Source organism: Nyctibius grandis, chromosome 17 (assembly GCF_013368605.1).
Source record: "Nyctibius grandis isolate bNycGra1 chromosome 17, bNycGra1.pri, whole genome shotgun sequence".
Lineage (NCBI taxonomy): Eukaryota > Metazoa > Chordata > Aves > Nyctibiiformes > Nyctibiidae > Nyctibius > Nyctibius grandis.
Window position 1 is genome coordinate 9,180,904 of NC_090674.1, and position 25,803 is coordinate 9,206,706.

At 64.3% G+C, this 25,803-nt stretch overlaps 4 protein-coding genes across 4 annotated transcripts in view; all 4 read right to left on the reverse strand.

Moving 5' to 3' along the window:
* DAP3 (death associated protein 3) overlaps window positions 1–25,803 on the reverse strand; it is a 173,903-nt gene that overhangs the window by 106,536 nt on the left and 41,564 nt on the right. The window lies entirely within an intron of this gene.
* RUSC1 (RUN and SH3 domain containing 1) lies at window positions 398–8,013 on the reverse strand. The gene is made up of 9 exons (XM_068414484.1): window positions 6,027–8,013; window positions 5,267–5,350; window positions 4,251–4,327; window positions 3,921–4,095; window positions 3,685–3,790; window positions 3,538–3,584; window positions 2,243–3,266; window positions 1,810–1,938; window positions 398–1,123 (listed from the first exon to the last, which is right to left on the reverse strand). Exons 1-9 carry the CDS (start codon window positions 7,612–7,614, stop codon window positions 955–957), a joined length of 3,399 nt encoding a protein of 1,132 aa, XP_068270585.1. The 5' UTR covers window positions 7,615–8,013; the 3' UTR covers window positions 398–954.
* Window positions 8,882–12,253, reverse strand: FDPS (farnesyl diphosphate synthase). Its single transcript, XM_068414750.1, has 9 exons — window positions 12,064–12,253; window positions 11,614–11,754; window positions 11,385–11,465; window positions 11,175–11,297; window positions 10,671–10,759; window positions 10,065–10,137; window positions 9,859–9,936; window positions 9,648–9,782; window positions 8,882–9,264 (listed from the first exon to the last, which is right to left on the reverse strand). The coding sequence occupies exons 1-9, from the start codon at window positions 12,184–12,186 to the stop codon at window positions 9,064–9,066; spliced, it is 1,044 nt and encodes a 347-aa protein (XP_068270851.1). The 5' UTR covers window positions 12,187–12,253; the 3' UTR covers window positions 8,882–9,063.
* HCN3 (hyperpolarization activated cyclic nucleotide gated potassium channel 3) lies at window positions 14,193–25,666 on the reverse strand. Its single transcript, XM_068414981.1, has 8 exons — window positions 25,187–25,666; window positions 21,801–22,230; window positions 21,520–21,681; window positions 19,970–20,188; window positions 19,405–19,551; window positions 19,061–19,301; window positions 18,320–18,484; window positions 14,193–17,589 (listed from the first exon to the last, which is right to left on the reverse strand). The coding sequence occupies exons 1-8, from the start codon at window positions 25,492–25,494 to the stop codon at window positions 16,394–16,396; spliced, it is 2,868 nt and encodes a 955-aa protein (XP_068271082.1). The 5' UTR covers window positions 25,495–25,666; the 3' UTR covers window positions 14,193–16,393.

Genomic DNA, 25,803 nt, shown 5'->3' on the forward strand with positions numbered 1-25,803 from the left:
GACCCTGCTTGGGCAGGGGGTGGGCTGGGGGATCTCCTAGAAGTCCCTTCCCACCCCAGCCAGGATGGGAGTCTGTAAATAAACAACCCAACAGCCTTTCCCAGTGCTGTGCAGCTCCGTCTCGTGGTGCTGGTTCTCAGCCAGCCGGGGTGACACACACTTTTCCAGGGTTATTTCTGGCTCGGGATGGCTGCAGCCACCTCTTCCTACGCCGTGCCAGGGCATGACACCGTCCTGGGCTCTGCGGTTGACAGCTGACCTTGGGACACTGAGCACCAGCACGAGCAAGAGCATTTACTCACCGTAGCCCCAGCACCAGCCTGGGCTACCCACACAGGGATGGGCCACGTGGCCATTTCCACCCCCCCGACCACAACGATCCATTCACACGCGTGGGCACGTGAGTCACAACCTTTATTTCCAGCTTTCTTCCCCTGGAATAAGCTCGTTCCTGTGGTTACAACTATTTACAGAGTGCTGGGCCTGCGCACTGGTGGCCTGGGCCACCAGCCCTGGCCACAGGGCAAAGCAGGGCACGTGGAGGTGGTGGCAGTGGCAGGACACGATGGCACAGAGACAACGTAGAGGACTGTGAGTACCCCGCAGGGACAGGGTCCTTCCCTCCCCTGGCACAGGCGTGGGCGGCCGCTGAGGAAACATGAGCGAGAGCAGGTCCCAACCGGTGGCCACAGTGAAGTGCCAGCAGATCTGTGGGGACACGCACAGCGGTGGCTCACGGGGACGTGCCCACGGCAGACGGTAACGTCATGCGAACGAGCAGCAGCGATGGGCACCAAGGCAGAGTCCCCTGCAGAACCGCCCACGCCGAAGGTGATGAAGCCCTGAAGGTGGTGAAGCCCTGAAGGCGGTGAAGCCGTGGCAGGAACCGGTCCTTCGCGGAGGTGGCATCTGCTTCAGCAAGCTCAGCTGCTTCCTCAGGTCTCCTCCGCCTCCTCACAAGATGAGGGAGGTGTAGCCGACAGGAACCAGGCCAGTGCTGTTTCCATGGCAGCAGCGGATCCAGTCTTCATCCACGGTGGAGAGCAGCTGCAGGATGTCCCCTTTTTGGAAGCTCAGGTGACCGTCGGTGGTGCCCGTGTGGTCACACAGCGCCCGAACTGCCCTGTACAACAAACACCATCAGGGATTCACCTCCCAGGGACCCCTGAGAGAAGCTCCCACGGGACTCGGGAGAGGTTTTGACGCTTGTGTCCAGAGCTGGTGTCCTCCCTCCTCAGGCAGAGATGCCATCTGACGATGGACATGATGGAGAAGCCACATCCTAAACCCATCCTGCCAAGGAGACCCTCGGAGCGGGAGCAAAGGCTTGCACAGACATGGAGGGGAGATCTGGGTCAGGGCCAGCGAGGGCTGGGGAGGAGGGAGGCAGCCCAACGCGGTGGGGGACGGCCACTCACCCTCCATGCTCGCTTGGACACTACAGCTCTTCTGACCTGCCATGATTTGGTCAGAACTGTCACAGAGTTGCCCCAAACAAGCTGCTATGAAGCCAGAAAGCACACAGGAGAAAGGAAATCCTCAAAATTCCCCCCCCAAAATGGGGAAAACAAGTGATCTCAGCTAGGCAGACACACAGGTTCACCCAAAGCTCAGGAGGGGAGAGGGGGGAATCCCCGGGGGAGCAGTCAAGGTGCAAGGTAGCACCAAGGAAAAGTGTCAACCTGTCCCCAGACAAGCGTGTAGGAGATCCAGGCTCTGTCTGGGAACAGCCCCTGCTTCCCCTCCCTGCCCCAAAAAAATCCCCCCCACCAGCTTCCCAGCCCCAAACCCTACGGCGCCCTGCGTCACCTGTGGGTCTGGGGCGTGTCGGACGGGGTCCTCTCCGGCTGTTCTTCATCACAGGTCTTCTCAGCCGCCAGCCCCTTCACCACCACGGCCAGGACGCGCGTGCTGGGGGACAGCCAGCTAGAGGGTCTCCTGCCACAAAGCAAAGGAAGCCACAGGTTCCTCTGGGAAGCCTTTTCCCACCCATCCTGCTCAGAAAAACTGTTCTGGTGGTCTGGGAGCAAAGGGCTCTGTCGAGCCACCACCATGAGCTCCTGCTGCTCTAAAGGATTGAGGCAAGGGGATGGCAGCAGCACTTGGGACACGTGCTGACAGCCCAGGAGCACAACCTGGCTAAGGGGCAGGACGAGACACCGCGTGAGGCCACCAAGCCCCAAGGTGTGCTCTCTGTACACATGTTGCTTCCCCAGCCCTGCCTACCCAAGCTGGGTCTTACCTGGACCTCGCTGAGATGGTGTCAGGACTGGGAGGGAAGCTCCTGGCAGAGGGGCTGGTGGCTCCAAAGAGCCGCCCCAGCCAGTTGCCCCTGTCAGGACCAGGAGGACCACGAGCCTCTGGGCTGGAAGGGGTTGCCCGGTTCCCGTTCGCACGAGGCTCCAGAGAAGCAGGCAGGAGTTTCTCTCCAGCAGCAGGATCATCTGGCTCGATAGGTGCTCCAGCTCCGGCAGGCAGGATGAGCTCTTCAGGGGAAGAGGTCCCAGAGGTGTCAGCGCTGCTGCTGGGCTTTGGACCAGAGAGTTCAGGGCCAGCTTTGGTCTGAAGAAGCTGCAGCTCCGTGTCTCCGGGCTCATTCACGGCTGTTTGGGGTCGCACAGCCTGGCCGGGGCTGGAATCCCCCACAGCCGTCCGCAGCTTTGTCCACCAGACGAAGGGGAACTTCTCCTTGCTGGGAGCAGCGTAAATCCTGGAGGCCTGGCTCAGCTGACCCCACCAGCCACCAAGACCAGCTCCAGCATCCTGAGGGCCTGCCTCAGGCCCATGGGTCTCTGGGGAACTATCACCTCCCAGGAAAGTGCGACCGAGCTGGTCACTCCACCGTAGGACGTGCTGGAAGGTCTGCTGCAGGGCAGCCCCCACCTGAGGGCCAGGGACCAGCCCGCACACGGCTGCCTGGGACTGGGACCTTCTGCTGCCCTCTGCACCCACTGCCCTCCCCAGAGCATCAGGGGGCATCTCGTCTTCCAGGCTGGCCCCTGCAGCACCGCTTTGGCCTTCCAGAGAAGGCTGCGCAGCCCCCCGGGCCTGAGCGGCACGATGGGTAGGAGACGGGGGTGAGTCCAGCCGACGGGACAAGGGTCTGACATCCACGGAGAGGTGGTGGTGTTCAAAGAGCAGGTCAAGGTGGAAAGTCAGCACGGAGAGGGGCTGGATGAGCAGCAGCAGTTCATCAGCGAGGTGAGGAAGAGGGCCTTGACTCAGGGCAAAGAAGGCCACGGGTGAATACAGCATGGAGATGACACCTACGAGATGATAGGGACAGCACCGGACAGCTGCAGAAGGCCCTGCCCTTGCCCACACGTCCCTCCCAGGGCCAGCTGGTCCGTCATAGCAGGTCCAAATGATGCTCCAAATCATCTACCTGACCACCCTCATCAGCACAAGAGCCATGGAAAACAACACCCTTGTCTACCACGGAAAACCCAGCCAAGCATTGTGGGTGGAACGGGTACGGGATGATCACCCTGGCAAGACAGGACTTGGGTGGGGAGCTTCTGGGCACTGTGTCCTTACCTGGGCTCTTCTGCAGGTGCGAGATCCACAGCTCCAGCTGCTTAATGCTGAACAAGACAAAGGGAACCCAAGGTAGAGCTCCTGGGACTCTGCTCCAACCTGCCATGGCAGCAAGGACAGGCTGGGCCATCGAGGGCCAATACTCACTTCAAAAGACCAAGGATAAAGGCGTGAAACTTCTGTCTGGAGCTGTTGAGAGGGGCCAACCCGGCCACGTGCCAGCACAGGGAGTGGAGAGAGCGGGTGCTGGGGCCTGTGGAATACACGACACAGACAGTCACTGCTCTGCGGCCACATCCTCCTCCAGTCCGGACTGGAAAAACACTCCAGGCACCCTGAGATGCTGATCCCAACATCTCCAGGAGCACGTTCCTCACACCGACCTGTCTTCACGGAGGCTTCCACCACGCTCCAGGGGGAATTTTTCCTCTGGCCTGTGATAACATCCTTCTGGAAGGGCTTCAGCCCGTCCTCCACCAAGGCGTAGAGCGCAGGGCAGAGGGTGTGCAGCAGCAGATAGCCCACGTCTGGGCTGAGCCGGCTGTCTCCCAGCTGGGCCTGAAGTCGGGAGGCACAAGGAGAGGAGAAGGAGGGGAACGGGGCAGCACCTAACCCTGAGCTTGCAGGGAAGGATGGTGGGATCCTCCCCTTGGAGCTCCCAAAGCCCCTCCTGCCCACCCCAGCCTGGTCAGAGCCTCAGCCCAGCCCCTCACCTTCTGCACCAGGTTCCGCGCAGTGCTGAAGTGGGCGATAACCTTATCGACGGCGGCGCTGACGGCGACCAGCAGGGCTGTCGGGCAACGGAAAGGGAGACGTCAACGCGGCACGCGACCCCCATCGCCGCTGCGGCGCCCGCCTCGGCGCATCGGGGCTGGGTAACGTGGCTTATTGTTATCTAGTGCTTATTCCTATTGCTGAGTTAAAACTTAACTATTAACTTTTACAGGTGAATTAATCAAGAAAAACAATTGCTAAGTTCAGGTGTGGTAATAAAGAAAGACAACAACCAATTGCTAAGGTAAGGCTAAGAATAGGTATGCTGAGCTCCGGAACGACAAATTCAGAACAAAGACAGAGGATTTCTTATGCAGGTGATCAACTTGGCAAAGAAAGCAGGGATTCAAGGGTCCTTAGTTGAACTACTGCCATTATAATACTAAAAATCACACCCACAGGTCAAAAAGACCCTTGCCCAGGTGAAGGCCCTTCCCCTGCGCACGCACAGATGGTGTAAGAGTGACTAAGCGTTTATGTTAATTGCAATCAGATATATTGACCAATGAACAGTGTGTTATGCAAATAAAAGGATGATTTAATGGCATTCCTTGTGTATAAAAAAGGTGTTGGGATTTGCAGTGGGTGTGCTTGATCTGGGGATGATCCCACCGAGCGCCCTGGGCAGAATAAATACAATATCTGTCCTGAGCGCGTGAGATTTGGTTTATTGCATGAAGCTGCTTTTTGGACCACGCTGTCCCTGCCCCTGCCCGTCCCTGTCCCTGCCCCGCGGTGCCCAACACACCGACCACCCCCACCACCGACCCCCTCTCACCTCCCCGGGGCCCCTCCACCCCCGCAGCCCCACTCGGCAGGGACCGGCACGGACCCGGAGGGGAACCCGGCCCCCGGTTCAGCGGCCGCTCAGCCCCGAGCACGGTGCGGGGAGCCGGTACTGGGGCAGGGGGGGAGACGGTACCGGGGGGGGGGGGGGGAAGTGGGGGGGCGTTACCTTTCTTCTGCTCTCCCCGGGGTCGGTGGGCTCCGTCCGGGCTCCCCCCGGACTCCCTCCGGGCTCCGGATGTCGAAGGCCGGGCTGGAGGGAGAGAAACGCGGGGGGCGGCGGGTCAGGCCGGGCTTCCCCGGGGCCGGGGGAGCGAAACGGGGCCCGGGCCCGGGGGACGAAGCGGGGCCCGGAGGGCGAAGTGGGGCCTGGGCCCGGGGGGTGAAGTGGGACCCGAGCCGGGGGGGCGAAGCGGGGCCCGGGGCCTGGGGAAGGGGGAACGAGGGCCCGGGAGGCCGCGGGAGGCCCAGGCCGCGCCCGCCGCCGGGAGCCCCGGGGCCCGGCCCCACTCACCGCGGGCGGCGCCGGGGGCAGCGGGGCCGCGCTTGCCCATGGAGCCGGAGGCCGTGGCGGAGCGGGGCCGGGCCGGGCTGGGCCCCGCTGCCCACCCTGGGCCTTGTCCCCGCGGGCCGGGCCGGGGAAGAGGAAGGGCCCGGAGAGAGCCCGGGGGCGGGGTGAGGAGGTGCCGCCGCGGCGGGGCAGCCCCGGGGCCGCCGGCAGCGCCCGGGCCGCGTGTCCCAGCCGGGGGTGCGGAGGGCAGCAGCGGCCCCTCGGCCCCGCTCGGCACAGACACCATCGAACCAGCCGCCCCCCGGATCCTGCAGCCCCAGACGCGGCCACCGCGCCCGCAGCTCCCCCGTGCCCCACTCCGTCCCCTCAAGGGTGACACCCCTGTCCCCAGCCCAGAAGAGGCGACCCAAGCTCTTACCCCCCTCGCAGGTCTCGTCTCCTCTCTCAGCCGTCCCCGGCACCGAGCGGTGCCCACCAGGTCCCCCCAGCCTCCGAACCAGGGCGTCTTCATCACAACCAGAGCCCAGCCCTTTCTCTCCTGGGGAGCAGCTTCGCGGTGGCAGCCCCCCTTCCTCTGCGTCCCCTGGCTGTCCCTCCGCGATGGGCTGCAGTCCCGGTCGGGATCTCCTCCTCTTCAGCTGGTGGCTTTCCATAGGTGCCACCAAGTGTCCACCACCCAGCAACACGGGTGGCATCCAGCCCGAGCCGTCGCTGCCTGCGGCCATCTCAAGGGGTGCAGATGGGTGCTGAGGTGCCACCGGCTCTGCCCGCTCGCCGGCTGGCCGGCCCTTGGCTTTGCTGGAGGCACTGCGGTACCGCAGCTCCTTGAACGTGGTCACCTCTCTCTGCCTGGAGCTGGGCGGTTTCACCAGCCAGTCGTGCTGGAGCTGGGGCCGGGCTGGCTCCTGGCCTGCGGCGTTGGAGAGGAGCTCGCTGGAGGGCGGCAGCTCCGTGTCGGGTGAGAATACGATCAACCAGTCGCTCCGGTCAGCCCTGGCCTGGGCAAGAGCAGGCCCAGTGGTGTTCCTCTTCCGCTTCTGGGCAAGCTCATGGAAAGAGGTGATGGTCTTCTTGCCCATGTCCCTGCAGAGGTCACCTGAGCTGGGCTCCGGCTCCACAGGCAGGAGCGGCTGCTCCACTCTGTGGGCATTGAGAACCTGGAGCCACCTCCGGGGCCGGGGGGGCACGGGTGGGGGGATGCTGCCAGCCCGGGGCCGCGGCTCAGGGGTGCTCCTCAGACCGGCATCCCACCGTCCTGGCACAGGCGGTGCCAGAGGCGCGGTGTCGGGGTTGGGGAGGGAGTTGCAGTTAGGGTCAAGGCTGGCACAGATGGTGGTGGTCCCCTGCGGCGCCGCACTGGGAGAGGTCTCGTCGCGCTGGGAGTCAAGCGAGGTGCTGCTGCAGAGGCTGTCCGGGCTCTCTCCAGCCAGGGCAGCCGATCTCCGGAGCACCGGGGGGTTGAGGTTGGCGTCTCTTCCATCACACGTCCTACTCTGGTCAGCCAAGGACTGGCCATCCTGGGTGTCTTCTACAGGAACGATGTTGGGCTGATTTTCAGGGGATTGAGACTCTTCTCTGGAGAACTCCTTGCAGTACACAGAGACCGGGGAGTCATCCAAGCTGAAATCCGAGCAGCTACTGACAGAGGAGGAGGAGGAGGAGGAGGAGGAAGCCAGATCACCGAGGGGATCACAAGGGGAAGCCACCTCCTCCCCAGCATGCAGGCAGGGAAAATCCTCTGGAGCTGCCTGGTTCTGGAGCCCCAGCGTCACCGGCTGCTGAGCGTGGGACTCACAACATCGGCATTTCAAGGAGGGATTGTTGGAATTGGCATCCACTTGCTCACAGTTCTCCGGGCAGTCGGTGCAGCCGGTTTGGTCTCCTCCACCCATGGAGGCAGAGGTTTCTTGGAGCTCCGGGTGCCGGGAGAGGTGCAGCCCCAGGGAGATGTGCTGCAGATGGATGTGGTTGAGGTTGCACAGGAGGCCTTTCTTCGGAGCCAGCATGATGCTGCCGTGCCGGGGCTCCTCGGAGAGAACCACAGCTCCTCTCTTCAGACCATCCAGCTCCCTGCAAACATCAAAGGCCCTTTCAGGCGGGTTGCGGGGGAAGAACGTGGCAGCACAAACCTGGAGAGGAACGGACAGGGCGAGAAGGGCGGTGACGTTGCGGCAGCCACCGAGCAGGGAAGGGCCGGCTGCAGGGGACCGACGCGATGGCCTGTGGGTTCAGAGATGGGAATATACCCAGCGGAGAGGGGCTGCCCCACAGCTCCCCACTGAGGGGCTGCAGCCCGTTGCTGGTGGCCAGGGAGCCGGTGGCCGATCCCCGGAGCACAGCCTGAGCGTGGTGCGAGGCAGCTCTGGCGATAACCTCACCCATGGCAGCGCTGCCGGCCATCAGCGGGGCCGATCCAGGCGGCTGCAGCGACAGGGCTGAACCCTTCTGCCAAGTCTCAGCGGTCGGGAGCATCTCGGAGATGCCGCCAAGGAGAAAACGCCCTTGAAAGCTCAGCCGGGGAGCTCCTGGCCAAGGCAGGGCGGCACGGCCGGTGCTCTTGGCTCAAGGCAGGGGTGAGGACATGCCCGACCCCAGAAATATGCTGCAGCCCCGGCAGCTGAGACCTGGCAGCCGCTGCAGCTCGCGGCATCGCTCGGTGCTCCGGCTCCCGGTACCCACCGGTGGCCCCGGGCAGGGGTGCGGGGACTGGCGGCTCAGAGCCCGGGTGGGCTCGGGCAGGGGGCTCTGACACGGTCCCCGAGCATCCAGCCACCCCCTCCCCGGAGCCCCCCCGGTCCCCCCCCAGCCCTGCTCACCTCGTCGCGCTGCGGCGGCGAATGCGGCTGCCGGGAGGGAGGAGCCCCGGCCCCGCCCTGGGGCGGTGCTCCCGTACCTCCCCCCCCCCCCCCCCCCGAAAGCACCGGAGATGTGTGTCCCCCCCTCCCTGGTTCCACCCCGGGACGGTGCTCCAGGTCGTGTCCCGTCCCGTCCCCCCCCCCGAAAGCACTGGAGATGCCCCGGTCCCCCCCGGCCAAGCACCGGAGATGACACCCCCGCTCCGGTACCCCCCCCCCACCCACCGAAAGCACCGGAGCTGTGTGGGTCCCCGCTCCCTGGTCCTGCCTCGGGACGGTGCTCCATTCCCCCCCCCCTCAAAGCACCAGAGATGCCCTCTCTACCCCCTCCCTGGGACAGTGCTCCCACCCCTGCCCCAAAAGCAGCAGAGATGCGTGTCCCCCCCCCCGCCACACACCCTCCAGCCAACGACACCCCCACAATAACTTATATTTATTGACACTAACGCTCACAAATGAGGCACAAACCCCGCCTCCCCCCGGCACGAGACCCTCTGGACGGTGAGGTAGGGACCAGGGTGGCGGTGATGGGGCCAAACCCTACCAACCCCTCCCCCGCTTAAGCAAAGACTAAGCAGTCCCCAGAGCCAGGCTCCACCATCATTTCTGTCGCTTGTAAATCTTCCGTGCCAGGCCAAGAAAGATCTCGTGGGGGAGGCGGTGGGCGTGCTTCTTGATGAGCTCCTGCAGGCGCCCGTAGCTGCTCTCCTCGTACTCCTGGAAAACAGCCCTCATGCCCAGAGTCTCATAGAGCTCCTTCACCTTCGCCACCTTCTCGGGTTCCTTACAGCCGTAGTTCTCCTGAGAGAACAAGGAGGAGAACAAGGAGGAGAACAAGGAGGAGAACAAGGAGGAGAACAAGGAGGAGAACAAGGAGGAGAACAAGGAGGAGAACAAGGAGGAGAACAAGGAGGAGAACAAGGAGGAGAACAAGGAGGAGGTGTCAGGCTGAGGTCCATTTTACGGCCACTGCCATAGCAGTGGCAGGAGTCACCTCTTGCTCTCCCTGCTACCGTCTTACCCTACTCCCAACAACCAACCCTTCTCCCACCCTGCAGCTACACAGGGTGACACACGGCTTCTCAGGTGTACGTACACTCCCTCTACACCGTGTCCTCGGGGAGGGAGGCTGCACCACCTCTCCCCCATCTTCAGAGGGGTTTCTGTCAGCCTGGTGGTGTTACCTCCAGGATCTGCCTCTGCTCTGGAGTCACCCGCCGCAGACACTCCACCACGAGCCAGCTGCATTTATTGTCCTGGATATCTGTGCCAACCTTCCCCATGACCTCCGGGTCGCCGAAGCAGTCCAGGTAATCGTCCTGTCCAAAGATGGAAACACGTGAGCGCCACAACCAGTGTCTTACAAGCACTGTGGGACGGGGAACCACCTCCTACCTGGATCTGAAAGAATTCACCCATCTCCAACAAGATGGCTTTGGCATTGTCATGCTCCTCCTTCCCGTCAATACCAGCCTAAGAGCGGGGGGGAAAAAGGAATAAAACCTTCCAGTACCTGCCTCCCACCACCTTCCAAACCCCCTGCCCTCCTCAACAGCCTCACAGCGAGGGTTCGGCCCCTCCGGAGACCGTTTCCCACTCACCATGTACATGGCAGCGGCCACGGGCAGGTAGAAGGAGTAGAACGCCGTCTTGTACTTCACAATCGCCTTATACCTGCGGCAGAGGAACCACGCTCAGCGACGAGAGCCCAGGCCTTCCCCTCGCACCGGGGCTCTGCAGATCAGGGTCGGCAGGAGAAAGGCAGCGTCTCCCTCCAAACCAGCTCCCCAGCTCTGACGGTGTGAGCCAGGCTCGCTCCCCAAAGCCTGGCAGGTGACAGCAGCGTTTCAGCAAGCCCGTTGTCCCTTACACAGCCTGCAAGGGCAGAGCCACCCCGCCCCAGCTGGGCTGGCACCTCTGTTATAGATTAGGATCACAGAATCATTTTGGTTGGGAAGGACCTTGAAGATCATCGAGTCCAACCCTTAACCCAGCGCTGCCAAGGCCACCACTAACCCATGGCCCTCAGCACCACATCTACACGGCTTTTAAATCCCCCCAGGGATGGGGACTCCACCACTGCCCTGGGCAGCCTGTGCCAGCGCTTGACAACCCTTTTGGAGAAGAAATTGTCCCTGATCTCCAATCTAAACCTCCCCTGGGGCAACTTGAGGCTGTTTCCTCTCTGTTCCCTTCTCTCTCTTTACCTCTGCTCACTGAAGCGATTTAAATCCACCTGGGAAACGGGAGCAGTGATGAGGTCCAGCGCCTGCCCCAGCTCAGTCTGGTAGCCAGTCTGCGGAGGAAAGAAAGGATTTATTCACACAGTCCCCCCCAGGAAAATCCCCACATCACAGTGAAAACCCCAAACCCAAGCTCCATTTTGGCTCTTCTTAGAGTCTGAAAGGGTCATTAGCCATTGGAAGGGGCTGCCCACAGAGGTGGTGGAGCCACCATCTCTGGAGGTGTTCAAGAAAAGAATGGACATGGCCCTTAGTGCTCTGGTCTAGTTGACATGGGGGTGTCAGGGCAATGGTTGGACTCGATGAGCCCAGAGGGCTCTTCCAACCTCATTGATTCTGGGATTCTGTGAAGGGAAGGTGCATGTCTGGCAGGATACCCAGGAGCTTAAGGAATGGTTTGAGATCTGCACACCCTCAAACATCCCGAAACGGCCCAGACCCCAGGTAAATCTGCGGGGCCAGGCTCACCTGCAAGAAAAGCTCCAGCAGATGCAGGTAGTAGGGGCGATCCCCGCAGTATTTCTTCAGCAGCCTGTAGACAGATGACTCGAGGAGGAAGGCGTCGTTGATGGCATCCAAACCGATCCCCTCCTGCACCAGGAGAGAAGGGAAGGGGTCACAAAACACCTTGACCTCACAGGACCCCCAGCAGACAGAGGCTTCCCTGAACGCTCTCACCTTCTTGTACCAGCAGAGTTGTCCCCGGCGGGTGAGGGACGCATCCATGATGTCGTCAGCCACCAGGAAAAAGGCTTGGAACTGAAAAAGGTTGGGTTAGGGGGTGTGGGGGGGTCCCCAGGGGATCCTGGACGGGCTCTCACCAGCCTGATGCACCAGCTGATGGCAAGAGGCTGGGCTGGGGGGGTCCCCAGGGGATCCCCCCGGATCCCCCCGGCCGGGCTCTCACCAGCTCGATGCACCAGCCGACGGCCAGGGCGCAGCGGAGGCTCTCCGGGTCCCGCTGCTCGGGGCTCGCCAGCTCCCGGTACGCTGCCAGCACCGTCAGTCCCCGGTTACACTTCCCCCCCGGCCCGTTGTACTCCAGCACCTGCGGGTAGAGAGAAGCCATCAGCGGGGAGTCCCGGTCCTGCCGTCCCCCGGGGAGCCCCGGGTCTGGACCCCCCGTCCCTCCCGTCCCCCGGGTCTGGGCCCGCCGCTCCCCCCGGTCCCCAAAGGAGCCCTGGGCCCCCCCCATCCCCCTCGGTGCCCCGGGCCCACTGCCCCCACCCCCGATCCCGCCGCCCCTCCGGTCCCCCAGGGAGTCCCGGGCCCCCCGTCTCCCCCCACCCCAGTCCCGCCGCCCCCCCGGTCCCCAGGAGAACGCCGGTGCCGCCGACCCCCCCCGGCCCTTCCTCACCTCTTTCACCCGAGCCACGGCGTCGCCCACCTCCGGGTGCCCGAGGCCGCCCTCGGTCAGGTCGCGGACGATCTGCGGGAAGAAGCGCATGAACTCCTCCCGCTCGCCCGCCGCCCCGCTCATGGTGACCGACAGCGCGGCCACCACCGTCCGCCGCCGCCCCGGAGGCCCCTTTAAGGCGGCCCCGCCCCTCCCGGGCGCCGGGCGCGGGGCACGCCGGGAAGTGTAGTTCGGAGGCGGAGACGGGGCAGCGGGGGCTTCCCGCCGGTGGACTACAACTCCCGGCATGCCCTGCGCGGGGGGGGCGGAGCCAGCCGCCGGGCATGGCTGGCGCCCGCGCTCATTGGCCCGCTCCATCGTATGAGGATGAGCCCAAGGAGGTTTGAGCCAGTGGGAGAGAGGGGAGGGCGGGACGAAGCCGGCTGATTGGTGGAGGGAGGGAATGGAGAGAGCGGCCGGCCGGAGCGCGGGGGCGTGGGGCGGGGCGGGGCTTGCGGGGGCGGGGGGTGGAGCTGGGGGGGGCATGGGGGGTGCGGGGGGGCAGGAGCTGGGGGGGGAGTATGGTGGGGTGGGGGGGGCATGGGGGGTGCAGGAGCAGGGGGGCTCCTTGGGGGGGGTGTAGGGGTGCGGGCAGTGGGCAGCCTGGGGGTGCATGCGGGGGTGCATGGGGGGGTGCGGGGGCGCACTGTGGGCGCAGGCAGCTGGGAGGGGTACGTGGGGGGTTGCGTGGGGGGTGCAGGAGCTAGGGGGTGCGGGGTGCAGTGTGGTGTAACAGGGTGGTGCAGTTCATGTGTGGGGTGCAGGTGTTGGGGGGGTGCCGGTGTCACGGGGGGGGGTCGCAGCGCAGGGGTGGGGTGCCCCGCACCCCTTTGGGCGCAGGTGAGATCCCGGGCGCGGGGATTTGGCTTCCCGTTGCCCCCACGGCCGGGGACTCGCCGCGTGGGCACGGCTCCGCGGTGGCGGCACCCTGCGCCGTGCCACGGGGGACACGGCCGCTGGCCCTGCAGCTCCCTCCTCGCCACCCGCCGCGCTGATTGGCAATCTCCCGCTTAGCTGCTGTAATCCCCTAATCCCCGCTAACCCCGCTTTAATCAATCCCGGCCTCGCTGCTTCCTAATCCCCACCCGCCATCGCCGCAGCCGCCTGCCCCGCTCCGCCATCGGGTGCCCTTGGCCGGGGCTCTGCCCTCACCCCTGGGGTACACGGTGGGACCCAGCGGGTCCCTTCATCCCCAACCCCAGCTGTGCTCGCAGCCCAGGCCCTGCAGACGGTGGGTAAATCGTGGCTGGGGATGAGACGTTCGGGTTGGAATTATATTTCCAATAAAAAAAAATGCTCTTTTTCGCTCCCGGCAGCCTCGGCGCGCTCTGCGGGGCGGTTCGGCGGCCGGGCAGAGCCGGGGCCCGGCCCTCAGCAGGGTGCTGGCCCAGGGGACCTGTCAGCCTTACGCCTATTCTTAATCAGGCTGGCGTCGGTGTAATCTGAAATAATCAAATTAGAAAGAAACCGCTAATCAGCTCTGATCTCATCGGGTGTCACGGAGCCTAATTCTCGCCCGTGGTGGGGTGACCACCGGCGTCCTGCGGGCAGGGAGAGCCGGGGGGGCATCACGGGGTGCAGCCGGAGCAGAGCCGTCCCCCCAGCCCCACGGCAAATACCCCGGCTGCTGTGGGTCAGGCACCCCGGCCACCACGGCTCGGGCACCCCGGCCCACCTCACGCTGCCTGACCTTCATTTAATCTCGTTAATGCTTCGAGTCCGCTCTGCAATCAAGCGATATCAAACCTCCCCCTCTCCCCTAAGTTAATAAACGTAAGGGGAAAAATAACCCGAGATTAAACATTAATCTCCCCCAGGACCTAAAGGGACGGGGGTGGGCGAGAGGGGACGTGTTGTCTTTGGGCTCTGGGGTCTGCGGGGAGGCAGCTGGGGACGCCCCGGTTGCTTCTGGCTCCAGGGAGGACCAGGATCGGATCTGGATTTTAAATAGGAGGGGGACGGTGACATCCCCCCCCCCATCCCATCCCATCCCATCCCATCCCATCCCATCCCATCCCATCCCATCCCCGCGGGCAGCACGCTGGGGGTGCCGGTAGATCCAGCGCCAAAGGATGCTCCCCCAGACCAGCTCAGAATCTCTCTTTATTATTTAAATCCGTTATGTACAACAACCAAAAATAAATAAAAAAAACAAAAAACGCTTTTAAATTCTCTGCGATATGAAAACTACAAGCTCTGTACATCGACCGCCGTGAGTGCAAGAGTGAAGGATCGTGGTCTTTGGTGGCAAGATTGCGCCCGCGCGGGGTGCTGGGGGGCCACGAGCTGACGAGGCTCCCGGCACGGGGTCCGGAGCACGGGGTGGCCCTGGCTCCTGGCAGGGGGCCGGTGCACCGGCAGTGTGGCCAGCAGAAGCGGAGCCGTGCTCGGCGCCATCCGGGCCGGCCCGCGGTGCTCTGCGGAGGGGGACACCTACGATGACCTCTAAAACATCTACGTCACGCAGTGTAAACACAGCCCGGGGAAGGTCTGACTACGCGGCGCCCGGCTGCAGACCCCCCTTCCCCGAGGGGCTGCCGGGGAGATGCCGAGCGTGGGGATGGAGCAGGACGTGGGGCTGGGCGGGGAAGGGGAGTTGAAGTCCATGGAAATAAAATAAAAGGCAGTGCTGGACATCCCGTCGGCCGGGATTCCTGCTGTACCCCGCAAACTGGGCTCCCCACGGAGCCCCACGGTCCGGATTGGTCCCAACATCCCAAAACACGACGAGGGGAGAACTGAAGATCTCGCTTCGAGAGGTATCGCGTGGACCGAGCCCCTCGCCCGCTGCGCCGGGGCTCTGGCGAGCCCCCGGAGCACGGCTCCGAGCCACGGCTCCTGACTCCGGTAGCGGGAAGCAGCTTGAGCAGGGCGATGGGGTCGGGAGGGGACACTACTCTAACCAGGACTGGTGACACGGTTGGCCCAAAGCGACGCTGGAAGAGCCACGACTCGAACACACGTTGCTGACTACTGGCTCTGGAGGGGCCATGTGGGTTGGCCGAGGGGGACCCCCCCGGACCCCTGCCCTCCCGCACGGAGCCCCGGGAGGGTGCGGGGAGGCGGCCCCACGGCTGAGCACCCTCCCCGGAGCCGCAGGCAGTGGGGTGCCTCCTGGGCTGCCCCCCCCCGAGCACCCTCCCCAGAGCCAGAGGCAGTGGGGTGCCCCCTATGCTGCCCCCCCGAGCACCTTCCCCGGAGCCGCAGGCAGTGGGGTGCCCCCCGGGCCTCCCCCCCGGAGCACCTTCCCCGGAGCCGCAGGCAGTGGGGTGCCCCCCGGGCCTTCCCCCCCGAGCACCTTCCCCGGAGCCGCAGGCAGCCTGGTGCCCCCCGGGGTTGCCCCTTTGCCAGAGCATGGTGAGGGTCCAGGCGGCAGCGCCCGGGTGTGGGGGCACACCCCAACCCCGCGGGGACCCAGCACCTCTGAGGCAAGATGTTCCCCCAAACCGGGGAGAGGCGCCTGGGGGGGGCTGCTCAGTGGGAGACCCGTGTGCCCCCGGCTCTGCCGCTTGGCACTCGTCACACCAGGGGGACCCTGCCCGGGACCCCCAGGTCCTGGCACCGTGCCCCAAAGGACCTGCCATGGCCTCAGGGATGGGTGGGGGGACATGGCCCCCGTTGGCCCTGGGTACCTGCGCTCTGCCTGCTTGGGGAGACCCTGCCGTGGGCTCCAGCCCCCTCACTCTGGCAGTGGGTGCCAGGGGGGGGCTGCCTCTCCCTTCTCTTCCTCCTCTCCCTCCTCTCCCTCCTCTCCCAAAAAGCGAAGGCGCTGGGCAGAGCTTTCTGGGGATCGAGGTGGGCGCATGGCAGCCACTGCTGTGACAAAGGACAGACTGGAGGAGCCCCCAGTGCCAGCGTGGCCCCGAGGAGAGGCCGTGGGGCGGGAGGGCAGAGCGCGGCAGGGGTCTGGCCCCCAGGGAGCCGTTCTGGGGAGCCGGGATCCCCAGGGAGGCCGGAGTTTGGCCGAGGGCTCTGACCCCGTCCTGTTGCCTCCAGGAGGGCAGGACTGAGGACAGATGGTGATGGAGCAAGGAGGGGAGAGCCTGGGCAGGGTCCCCCACCTTGGGGCAGCCAGAAGAGCCCCCTCCTCATCCCACTGGGCCAGCTCTGCCCTACGCCCATCCCTGCCGTGTCCCCATGCCCGGAGCAGCCACTCCATGGCCTTGGGTGATGCCTCTCACCTCGTCTTTCCCTCTGACAAGGCTGGGGGGGGTCTTCACCAGATGCTCTGCCTCTCCCACCGCCGGGGTGCCCGGGTCCCTCCTGCCTGCGCACGGGTACCGCCGCGGACTCACATGTTGGACGGGAGTTTGGGTTTCCCCGTTTCCACCTCGGAGCTGAAGGCCACGGAGCTCTTACGGGAGGAAGGACCTGCTGCCTGCCTGGACGTGGAGACCGGGGCCTGCGGGGTGGCTGCTCCCACCACGGGGCGGCTGGGTTGAGCCAGCGATCCTGAAGGCATCTGCTGTGAGTGTGCTGGCTGGCTTGGCATCCCTGGACACGGCTTGGCGAGGAGTCCGGCTACCGAGGGTGAGGATCTACGGGCCAGATTCCCCACGGATTTCCTGCCTTGCTGTAAGGAGCTCCCGTCGGCTTGTTGGGCCACTTTATTGGGAAGGGAGGGCTGGGAGGCGGAAAGGAGGCGGACGTCCTGGGTGAGCCGCCCCACCGGCAGACCCTGGATGCTCCTGTGCTTCACCAGCTGCTGGGGCTGCATCAGGAGAGAGATGTGGGACCCAGTGGCTCGGGACAAGCTGTAATGGAGAGTTCTCCCCGCCGGCAGCGCCTGCTCCGAGCTGGGGGACGGAGCCCCCGTCACTTGTTGCAGCAACGAGGTGGAGACCGAGGTGCCGCGGGACTTGGAGAGCTGGGGCTGGGGGCCGGCCGGGGGCTGCTGGGGCTGGGGGCCGGCCGGGGGCTGCTGGGGGCCAGCTGGGGGCTGCTTGCCCGTCGCCGGTAGCTCCCCTTTCTGCGCAGCACGCGGCAGGGGCTGCGCCCCTTGGTTCGGTCTCTGGCCTCCACTCTCCAGGGGCGCCTGGGACTGGACCACGGGGGAAGAAGGCGAACCGGCGGCGGGCGTCTGGAGGTGGGACTGCACCCCCGACGGGGAGCTCACGGAGGAGGGTCGGGAGCCCCCCAGGCTGGGCTGGGACCTGCGCACCTGCCTCGTGAGCAGGGTGGCTTCGGGTGAGAGCGGGCTGGAGATGGAGGAAGGTGGCAAGAAGATGTGGGCCTGCAAGCTGTGCTGGTGGGTCAAGGCGATGGCCACGTTGGTGGTGGCGGCGGCCGTTTGCAGGGGTGCGTGCACCAAGGGCTCCCAGATCACCGGCTTGCCGCTCAGCTCCCGGCCCATCGCCATCTGCTGCAGGTCCTGGATGTTGTGGGCAACGTCCTGGTCGTGCTTCACGATCTGTTGGATCATCTCGTTGTTGATGGGCCCCGCACTGTGCTCGGCTCGCTTGCGGAGCAAGATGGAGTTCTTCTTGCCTAGGTGGGAGGCAACGGTGTCACCGGCCCTGGGAGCGCTGGCTCTCGGGGACACTGGAGGGCAGGGTGGCAGTGGGGAAGGGACAGTAAAACCTCACCGGTGTGTCCAAGGGAAGCAAGACCCTGGGAGGGTCTGGGCTGGGGCAGAGGGAGAAGAAGGGACAAAACAGGGGAGTCCTGGCTCCAAAGGTTCCAGGCTGGGGGCTGGGGTCCTGCTTGTCCTCCACAGGTGAGGGGGGACGAGGACAAGCAGCTGGCCAATGCCAGACAGCACAACCTATGCGGTTCATGATGCCATCACTCATGGAGTCTGTGATGCCATCACCCATAGGGTCCATGATGCTGTCACCCACAGGGTCCGTGATGCCGTCACCCACGTGGTCCATGATGCCATCACCCTCGTGGTCCATGATGCCATCACCCATGGGGTCCATGATGCTGTCACCCATGGGGTCAAGATGCCATCACCCATGGGGTCCATGATGCCATCACCCATGGGGACCGTGATGCCATCACCCATGAGGTCCATGATGCCATCACCCACGGGGTCCGTAATGCCATCACCCATGGGGTCCATGATGCCATCACTCATGGGGTCCATGATGCCATCACCCATGGAGTCTGTGATGCCATCATCCACGGGGACCGTGATGCCATCACCCACGGGGCTGGGGTGGCCCTGGGAGCAGGCGCAGAGGCAGCTGTCCTGGACCCAGGGGCTGTTCCTCACCTATACGGTCCAGCCGGTCCATGGCCACCGTCTCGAAGGCCCTGCGCATCATGGGATACTCCTCCAGCACCTCATTGAAATTATCCACCGACAAGGAGTAGAGGCGGCAGTAGGTGTCAGCTCGCACGCTGGCCGTCCGCCTGCCCCGCGTCAGCAGGCAGATTTCTGCAGGGAGACAGGTTCGGGTGTCAGGGTGACGCAGCCAGCCCCTTCCCAACAGCCTCCCCAGCTGACGGCAGCCGGAGCGACGACAGGGCTGCCCGGCACTCCCACACCCTGCATGACTCAGGAGGAGGGACAGACCCGGGAGGCTGGACAGCCACGGCCGTGTCCTTGGCCAGGCACAGCCCAGGCCATGGAGACATCCCTGGGCACGGCAGCTGTGATTGCCTGGCCCGTTTCTCTCCCAAACCCGTGCTTGTAGCCTATAAACTGGCTCAGATGCTCTGTGCTAAACCACCCTCCTCTCTGGTCAGAGGTGGGGTGGGTGGATGTCCCCTCTGCCCAAGCCAGCCAGAATTCAAGGCGCTCACTGCTGGTCCCTCTGATTCAATCTGCTAGACAAGGTACCCCAGAAGAAGAGGGGTGGTGGACTTTGGAGCCCCAGAGCCTGGTGTGAGGTGGACACCAAGGGGATGGGCAGAGGGTGCAGCAAGCAGAAACATCAGGGATGCCCCAGCTCCTGCCACCCTGGCAGCTCTCGCTCCCCTCTGCTCTCCAGCTCCCCCAGCCCAGCCTCACCCCCAAAGTAGGAGCCATCAGACAGCTTCGTCTCCTTGTTGCCCTTGGTGAGGATGCTGACCAGCCCGTGCTGGATGAAATACATCTTTTTGCCCACAGTGCCCTCGCGGATGATGAAGTCCCCAGGTTGGAAGACTTCAAAGCGTAGCTTGGTCAGCATGGCTGTCACAAAGTTGGGGTCCGCGTTGGCAAACAGGGGCATGTTGGCCACCAGATTGCGGCAGTTGAAGTTGATGATCTCCTGTGGGGTGAGGAGCAGGTCAGGAGAGACATCACCAAGCTGGACCCCACCAAGCACCGGCCCCCCTCTCCCAAGTCACCAGCACCAGGGTGCCTGCCCGTACCTCTTTGAGCGGCTCACTGAGCTCCCCGAGGATGTTCTCCTCATCAAACATCTTGCCCTGGTAGCGATGCTCGTAGTACTCGTGGATGCGCTGGCGCGTGTCCCCGGGCAGCTTGTGGAATGACATGTACTGCTCCACTTGCTTGTACTGCGGGGACAAGGCAGAGCCACTCAGGGCTGCGCTGAAACCAGCCGCACCGCGCGCCGGCCAACGCTTCCCCCTCCTCCGCTGCCGGAGCTGGGATCCAGGCAGCCCTGGCTCCATGGTCCTACCCCAAAGGCCACCTCCGGGGCAGGGGACAGGACCCCCACGCACTCAGGACGCAGAGGGTCCCAGGGCAGAGGCCAGGATGGGGCTTCACTACACCAGGGTGAACCCCAACATCATTAATGGGGCGTCTCTACCCAAATGGGCAGCCTGACCCCCCCACCCCACGCCCCTCAGGCAGAGATCGGGGCAGGAATCCACAGGGCAGGGCAGCACCAAGCTGGTTCTGGAGCTGGACCCGCTCGTGCCACGGCATCTTCCCCCAGCACTCAGGCACCCACCACCCCACAGCACTGACCTTCTCCTGATACTGGCGCCGGGACGAGTCCAGCGACTGGATGAGGGCGGTGGCGTGGCCGATGAACATGGCGTAGCAGGTAGCCCCCACGATCATGCTCAGCATGGTGAGCCAGACGTCGGTCATGCCCTCGGGCGCTTGCTGGCCGTAGCCGATGCAGAGCATGTGGCTCATGGCCTTGAAGAGGGCGTGCGAGTACTGCGTACCCCAGGAATCGTTCTGCGGACAAGGGGACAGCGGCGCTGGGGGGGTCTGTGGGAAGGAGCTGCTGGGCTGAACCCTCCAGTCCCCCCATCCCTGAGCCAGGGAGTCCAGAGCCCCAACGAGAAAAAGGTTTCTGAGGTGTCCAAGCCCCAAGGGCAGAGCTGGGCTGCAGGAGGAGGCGTTGGGGACGGTGTGAAGCCCTGAGCCCGCGCCAGCCCCTGGTCTGGGGAGGAGGCAGGAGCCCCACTGCCCTGTTCCCTCCTGGCAGGGTACGAGGGATTCCCCCGGCTGCTCCGCGTCCAGCAGCAGCCAAGGTGGGCTGAGATGGGAAGGTGATGCGGGCATTGCCCCTACCCCATCGCACCGTTGTTGCAGGGCTGCGACCAGAGAGACGCTGCTGCACGTGGATCCAGGCAGCTCCAGCCTTAGAGTACGTTATATGCAACCAAACCCTCTCCTCCCCGCAGAAGATGCACGGCCAGTGTCACAGATCACAGAATGGTTTTGGTTGGGAAGGACCTTTAAGCTCATCGAGTCCAACCGTTACCCCAGCACTGCCAAGGCCACCACTAACCCATGGCCCTCAGCACCACATCTACACGGCTTTTAAATCCCCCCAGGGATGGGGACTCCACCACTGCCCTGGGCAGCCTGTGCCAGCGCTTGACAACCCTTTCGGGGAAGAAATTGTCCCTGATCTCCAACCTAAACCTCCCCTGGGGCAACCTGAGGCCATTTTCTCTCATCCTGTTCCTTGGGAAAACAGTCTGACCCCCACCTCCCCACCCCCTCCTTTCAGGCAGTTGTAGAGAGCAAGAAGGTCTCCCCTCAGCCTCCTTTTCTCCAGGCTAAACACCCCCAGGTCCCTCAGCCGCTCCCCATCACACTTGTGCTCCAGACCCTTCACCAGCCCCGTTGCCCTTCTCTGGACTCGCTCCAGCACCTCAAGGTCTTTCTTGTCGTGAGGGGCCCAAAACTGACCCCAGGATTCGAGGTGCGGCCTCACCAGTGCCGAGTCCAGGGGGACGATCCCTGCCCTGGTCCTGCTGGCCACACTAGTGCTGACACAAGCCAGGATGCTGGTGGCCTTCTTGGCCACCTGGGCACACTGCTGGCAGCCTTCTTGGCCACCTGGGCACACTGCTGGCTTGTATTCAGCCGCCATCGACCAACACCCCCAGGTCCTATTCCAGCCACTCTCCCCCAGCCTGTAGCGGTGCGTGGGGTTGTTGTGCCCCAAGAGCAGGACCCGACCCTTGGCCTTGTTGACCCTCACACAGTGGCCTCAGCCCAGTGATCCAGCCTGTCCAGGTGCCTCAGATCGCCCCTGCCCCGGGGGCACTCACCACCATGTGATTGATGGAGACCCAGCAGTCTTCGGGGAAGTCTTGCAGCATGGGCACCAAGAACTGGAGGCAGCCGTCCCAGTGACACAGCAGCAGCATCATGCCGATGAGGTTGAAGATCCTCACCACGGCACTAGCCAGGTCATATGTCATGTGGAAGATCTGGGGAAGAGGCAGGAGCTGAGCTACAGAGAAACTCTTTTCCCCCACCCTCCAGCCAGCTGTACCCCACAGCCAGGGATCCTGAGACCCTGAGCCTTGGACCCCCAAGGGGTTCTCACCTCCTCCCACTGGTGGATGTAGCGGATGAGGCGCGAGAGGCGCAGCAGGCGCAGGAGGCTGAGGATCTTGGTGAAGCGGACGATGCGCAAGGCTCGGGCTGTCTTGTAGACGTCAGAATCCACTTGGGTCTCCAGGTCAACGATGAGGAAGATGTAGTCAACCGGGATGGAGGAGATGAAGTCAACCAGAAACCAGCTCTTCAAGTACTTCATTTTGATGGTGTGAGGGTCAAGGATGATCTCCGTGTTGTCCTCCACCACAATGCCTGTCCGGAAGTTCAGCACCAGATCAGCCAAGAAGAAAGTATCCGAAAGCACATTGAAAACAATCCAGGGAGGGGTGTTCTCATCCTTGAAGAAGGTGATGCCCACGGGCAGGATGATCAAATTCCCCACCATCAGGAGCAGCATGATGAGGTCCCAGTAAAACCTGCAAGGAGAGAGCGCAGAGGGGATGGAGTGGGGCGGAGAGAAGAGGGGAGAGGGCAGGACAGAGCCGGTTAGAAAAAAAAACCAGGTTCAAGGTTAGAGTGTGACACATCGTGGAGAGTCGGGCGCTCAGGACACACGCACACGGGCCTGCCCACACCCATGACGAAGACCTTGCTGCTTGGCTGGGACACACACAAGCGTACGTGTGCGGAGAGGAGCAATTCTGCACCAGCTTTTGGGGCAGAGCAGGGCCAAGGGTCTGGGGTGCAAACGTCACCCTGGGCGTGTAGGGACGGAGGGCTGCACTCGAGGAGCTTGGCTGTCATTCCTCCTTCTCCTTATGGCATGACAGTGTCTGTCCTCACCCCAAACTTGACATCTGCCCTGGGGAACACTCAGGGAAGACGTGGGCTTTGCACTCCGGAGCTCCCCGGCGTCCACCGGCTCCCCGTCACCACCCGGGCTGGCTTAGCAGGATTTAGAACAAGCTTTGCTGGTTATGCAAACCGAGCGCCGAGCTCCCGGGGCGGCCGAGGGACTCGGGGGCCAGGGAGGCGGTCAGGATTGTGGCACGGGTGAGCCAGGTAAGAGCCAAGCAAGGATAGACAAGCGCCACCACCATGGGGAAGGTGGGAGGAACACGGCTAACCCCAAAGGGGCTGCTTGCGAGCGCTGGGCGGGAGCTACACAGCCCTGGGGCTGCAGGACCCCCTAATCCACCTCCTTTCTCTGAGAGTGGACAAGTTGGGGCTGTTCAGCCTGGAGAAGAGAAGACTCCGGGGAGACCTTCTAGCACCTTCCAGCACCTGAAGAGGCTACAGGAAAGCAGGAGAGGGGCTTTTTACAAGGGCATGGAGTGATAGGACGAGGGGGAACGATTTTAAACTGAAAGAGGGGAGATTGAGATGAGATCTGAGGAAGAAATTCTTTGCTGTGAGGGTGGTGAGACCCTGGCCCAGGTTGCCCAGAGAAGCTGTGGCTGCCCCCTCCCTGGCAGTGTTCAAGGCCAGGTTGGATGGGGCTTGGAGCAACCTGGTCTGGTGGAAGGTGTCCCTGCCCGTGGCAGGGGGTTGGACCTGGATGGTCTTTAAGGTCCCTTCCAACCCAAACCAGTCTGTGATTCTGTGATTCTGCAATTTAGAGGCTTCGGGGGGAAAGCCAAGAGACACCGGGCAGCAGCTGATTAGTGTTGGCTTATGCCATGAAATTCAGCATCCCCGTTCACACGCAAACATGACCGGGATGTTTTCATTCTTCACGAGGCTTGTGACAGCTCCTGCGACAGCTTGGCAACTCCCGGGCTCCCCGCTCAAAGTCTTTACAGAAAAACAAGTCCAGCTCCCACCTTTGGGTGCCCCCGTTAGCCCCAGCCCTGGGTTGTGGGGATAAACCCATATCTCCAAAGGTGACCTCAGGGCAACTCCTAGTGCCTCGTGGAGCCAAACCAGCCTTTGGATGTGACAAGAAGCCTGCGGGTGTTTTGTACCCCGTGTCCTCAGTGGGGCTTTGCGCAGGTGAAGAGGAAGAGGAAGGAGAAGTCGTGGCATCACGTGAGGCTCCTTCAGCGAGAGAACACCAGAGCCTGGCAGGGGAGGTCCCCAGGGCCGAGGAGCCTCGCACAGATTAACACCTCCTTGCCCATGGCCAAGGTTTGCTGGGGCGGGCAACGAGAGGCCGGCCAAGGTGGAAGGGACCTGACCTGGCTGAGGAATTGCCTCCCACACCCCCAAAAAACGTGGTACACCGAGCAGGGAAACCGCCTGCCCCCCTCAACCTCCTGAACCTGCCGGGAGCTCTTGATTCAGCTTTAGGCTTAAGCTCTTTAGGGCAGGCCCTGTCCTTTACTCTGTGTCCGGCGGAACGCGCGGGGCTCTGATCTCGGTGGCCTTAATGTATCCCCATAATGTGATAAAGGCCGGCGTAATCCCGCCGGCTGTCTACCTGCCAGCTCGCTTCATGTCACCTTCAGCGCAAGCCGCTCCTGCCGAGCTCGGGGTCACAAACTTTGGGGCAGCTTCCCCCTGGGAAAAGGGCTCTACGGGGCTCGCAGCCCTCGGGGTCACGCGGAGCAGCGCAGGGGAGCGGGCGTGCGCGGGAGGTCGGGGCCCAGCGGCGAGGGGAGCTGGCGACAGGTGCCGGGGACGGGCGGCGGGTGCTGGCCCCGCTCCGGGGTGCTTCGCCAGGCTGGGGACATGAGCCGTGTCACAGCTCGCTGTGGGAGATGACTGCCTGGCAGCTTCATCCCCCGTACGGAGAGCCCACCCTATATGACTCAACATCCCCGTGACACCCGGTTCCTCCCACATCATCCATCCCCGAGCTCTCCCGGTGATCCCGGTGACACCGTGAAGCAGGCCCGGCTCCTCGCTGGGTGCCCTGCCCTCCTCCAGCAGCTCCCCCGGGGGGGCTGCGGAGATGAAGCCGGTGCCGGGCAGGCTCCGCCGTGGGGCCCGTGTCCCCGTGGGGACGGGGCGGCTTCTCACCGGGGACAGAAATTAAAACCAGCGTCGAGAAGCGGGGGGTAAATCTGTGCGAGGGGGCGAAGACAGGGAGCCCCCTCCTCCTCCTTCACATGCCCCGAGGTCCCCGGCTCGGCTGGGCTGCCCCGGCCCGGTGGGAGCCCCCGGGGCTGCGGGGGACCAGCGAGGGGCCGAGGCAGAAGAAACTTGTCTGTGCTCCCGGTGGGACCGGGATAACCCGTGGATGGGGAAGGGGCTGGGGCAGCGCGGCCCCCGGTACCGGTGAGGGCCGGCCCCGCGGTGACTCGCCCGGCTGCGATGAGAAGCCGCGTCCCCCGAGCCCGGTGTGGAGCCCCCGGGTGCCCGTCACTTGTTGCCCCCGACGGTCGGGCCGCCGGGCGGCGGAGCCGCGCTCAGCACCACGGACAGCGGCGCCGGGACCGGGACCGGGGTGGTGGCACCGGGGCCGGGGTGGGCGCGGGGCCCGGGTCCCACCTGAAGTCGCTGTAGGGGTGGATGATCCAAGCACCGGCCGACTTCACCCGTTGCCGTTCGATCTCCACGGCCCGGTGGCTACCGAACATGCGCAGCGAGAACTTGTTCACGGCGGGTTGCAGCATGGCCCCGAGCTGCCGCCGCACGAACGTGCCCCCCGCCGCCGCCGCCGCCGCCTCGCCCTCCGCCACGATCTGCTCCACCGCCGCCGGTGATGCCGGGACCGCGCCCGCCGTCCCCGCCGCTTCCCCGTCCAGCACCGGCGGCTTCTCTCGTGGCTCCGGGCTCCGGCCCGGCGCCGCGTCCATTCCGCCGCCGCCGCGCTTCACGTTTCCTTCAAACGCCCTTGCCCGGGCGCCCTGCCCGCCGCCCCGCCGCACATGCCCGGCCCCGGGCGGGCGCTCGCTCGCCGTTCCCGGTTTGCTCGGTCGCCGGTCCCGCTCTCTCCCCGGCTCTCGCAGCTCCGCCGGCGCCCGCCTGTTGCGCACACCCTGGCGCGGGCGCGGCGGCCGGGCCCCGCCGCCAGCGGGGAGGCGCCGGCGGCACCGGAGCGGCGGCGCAGCGAGGCCCGGGCGGCGGCGGCGGCGGCGGCGGCGGCGCGCGGGACCCCGCGGCGG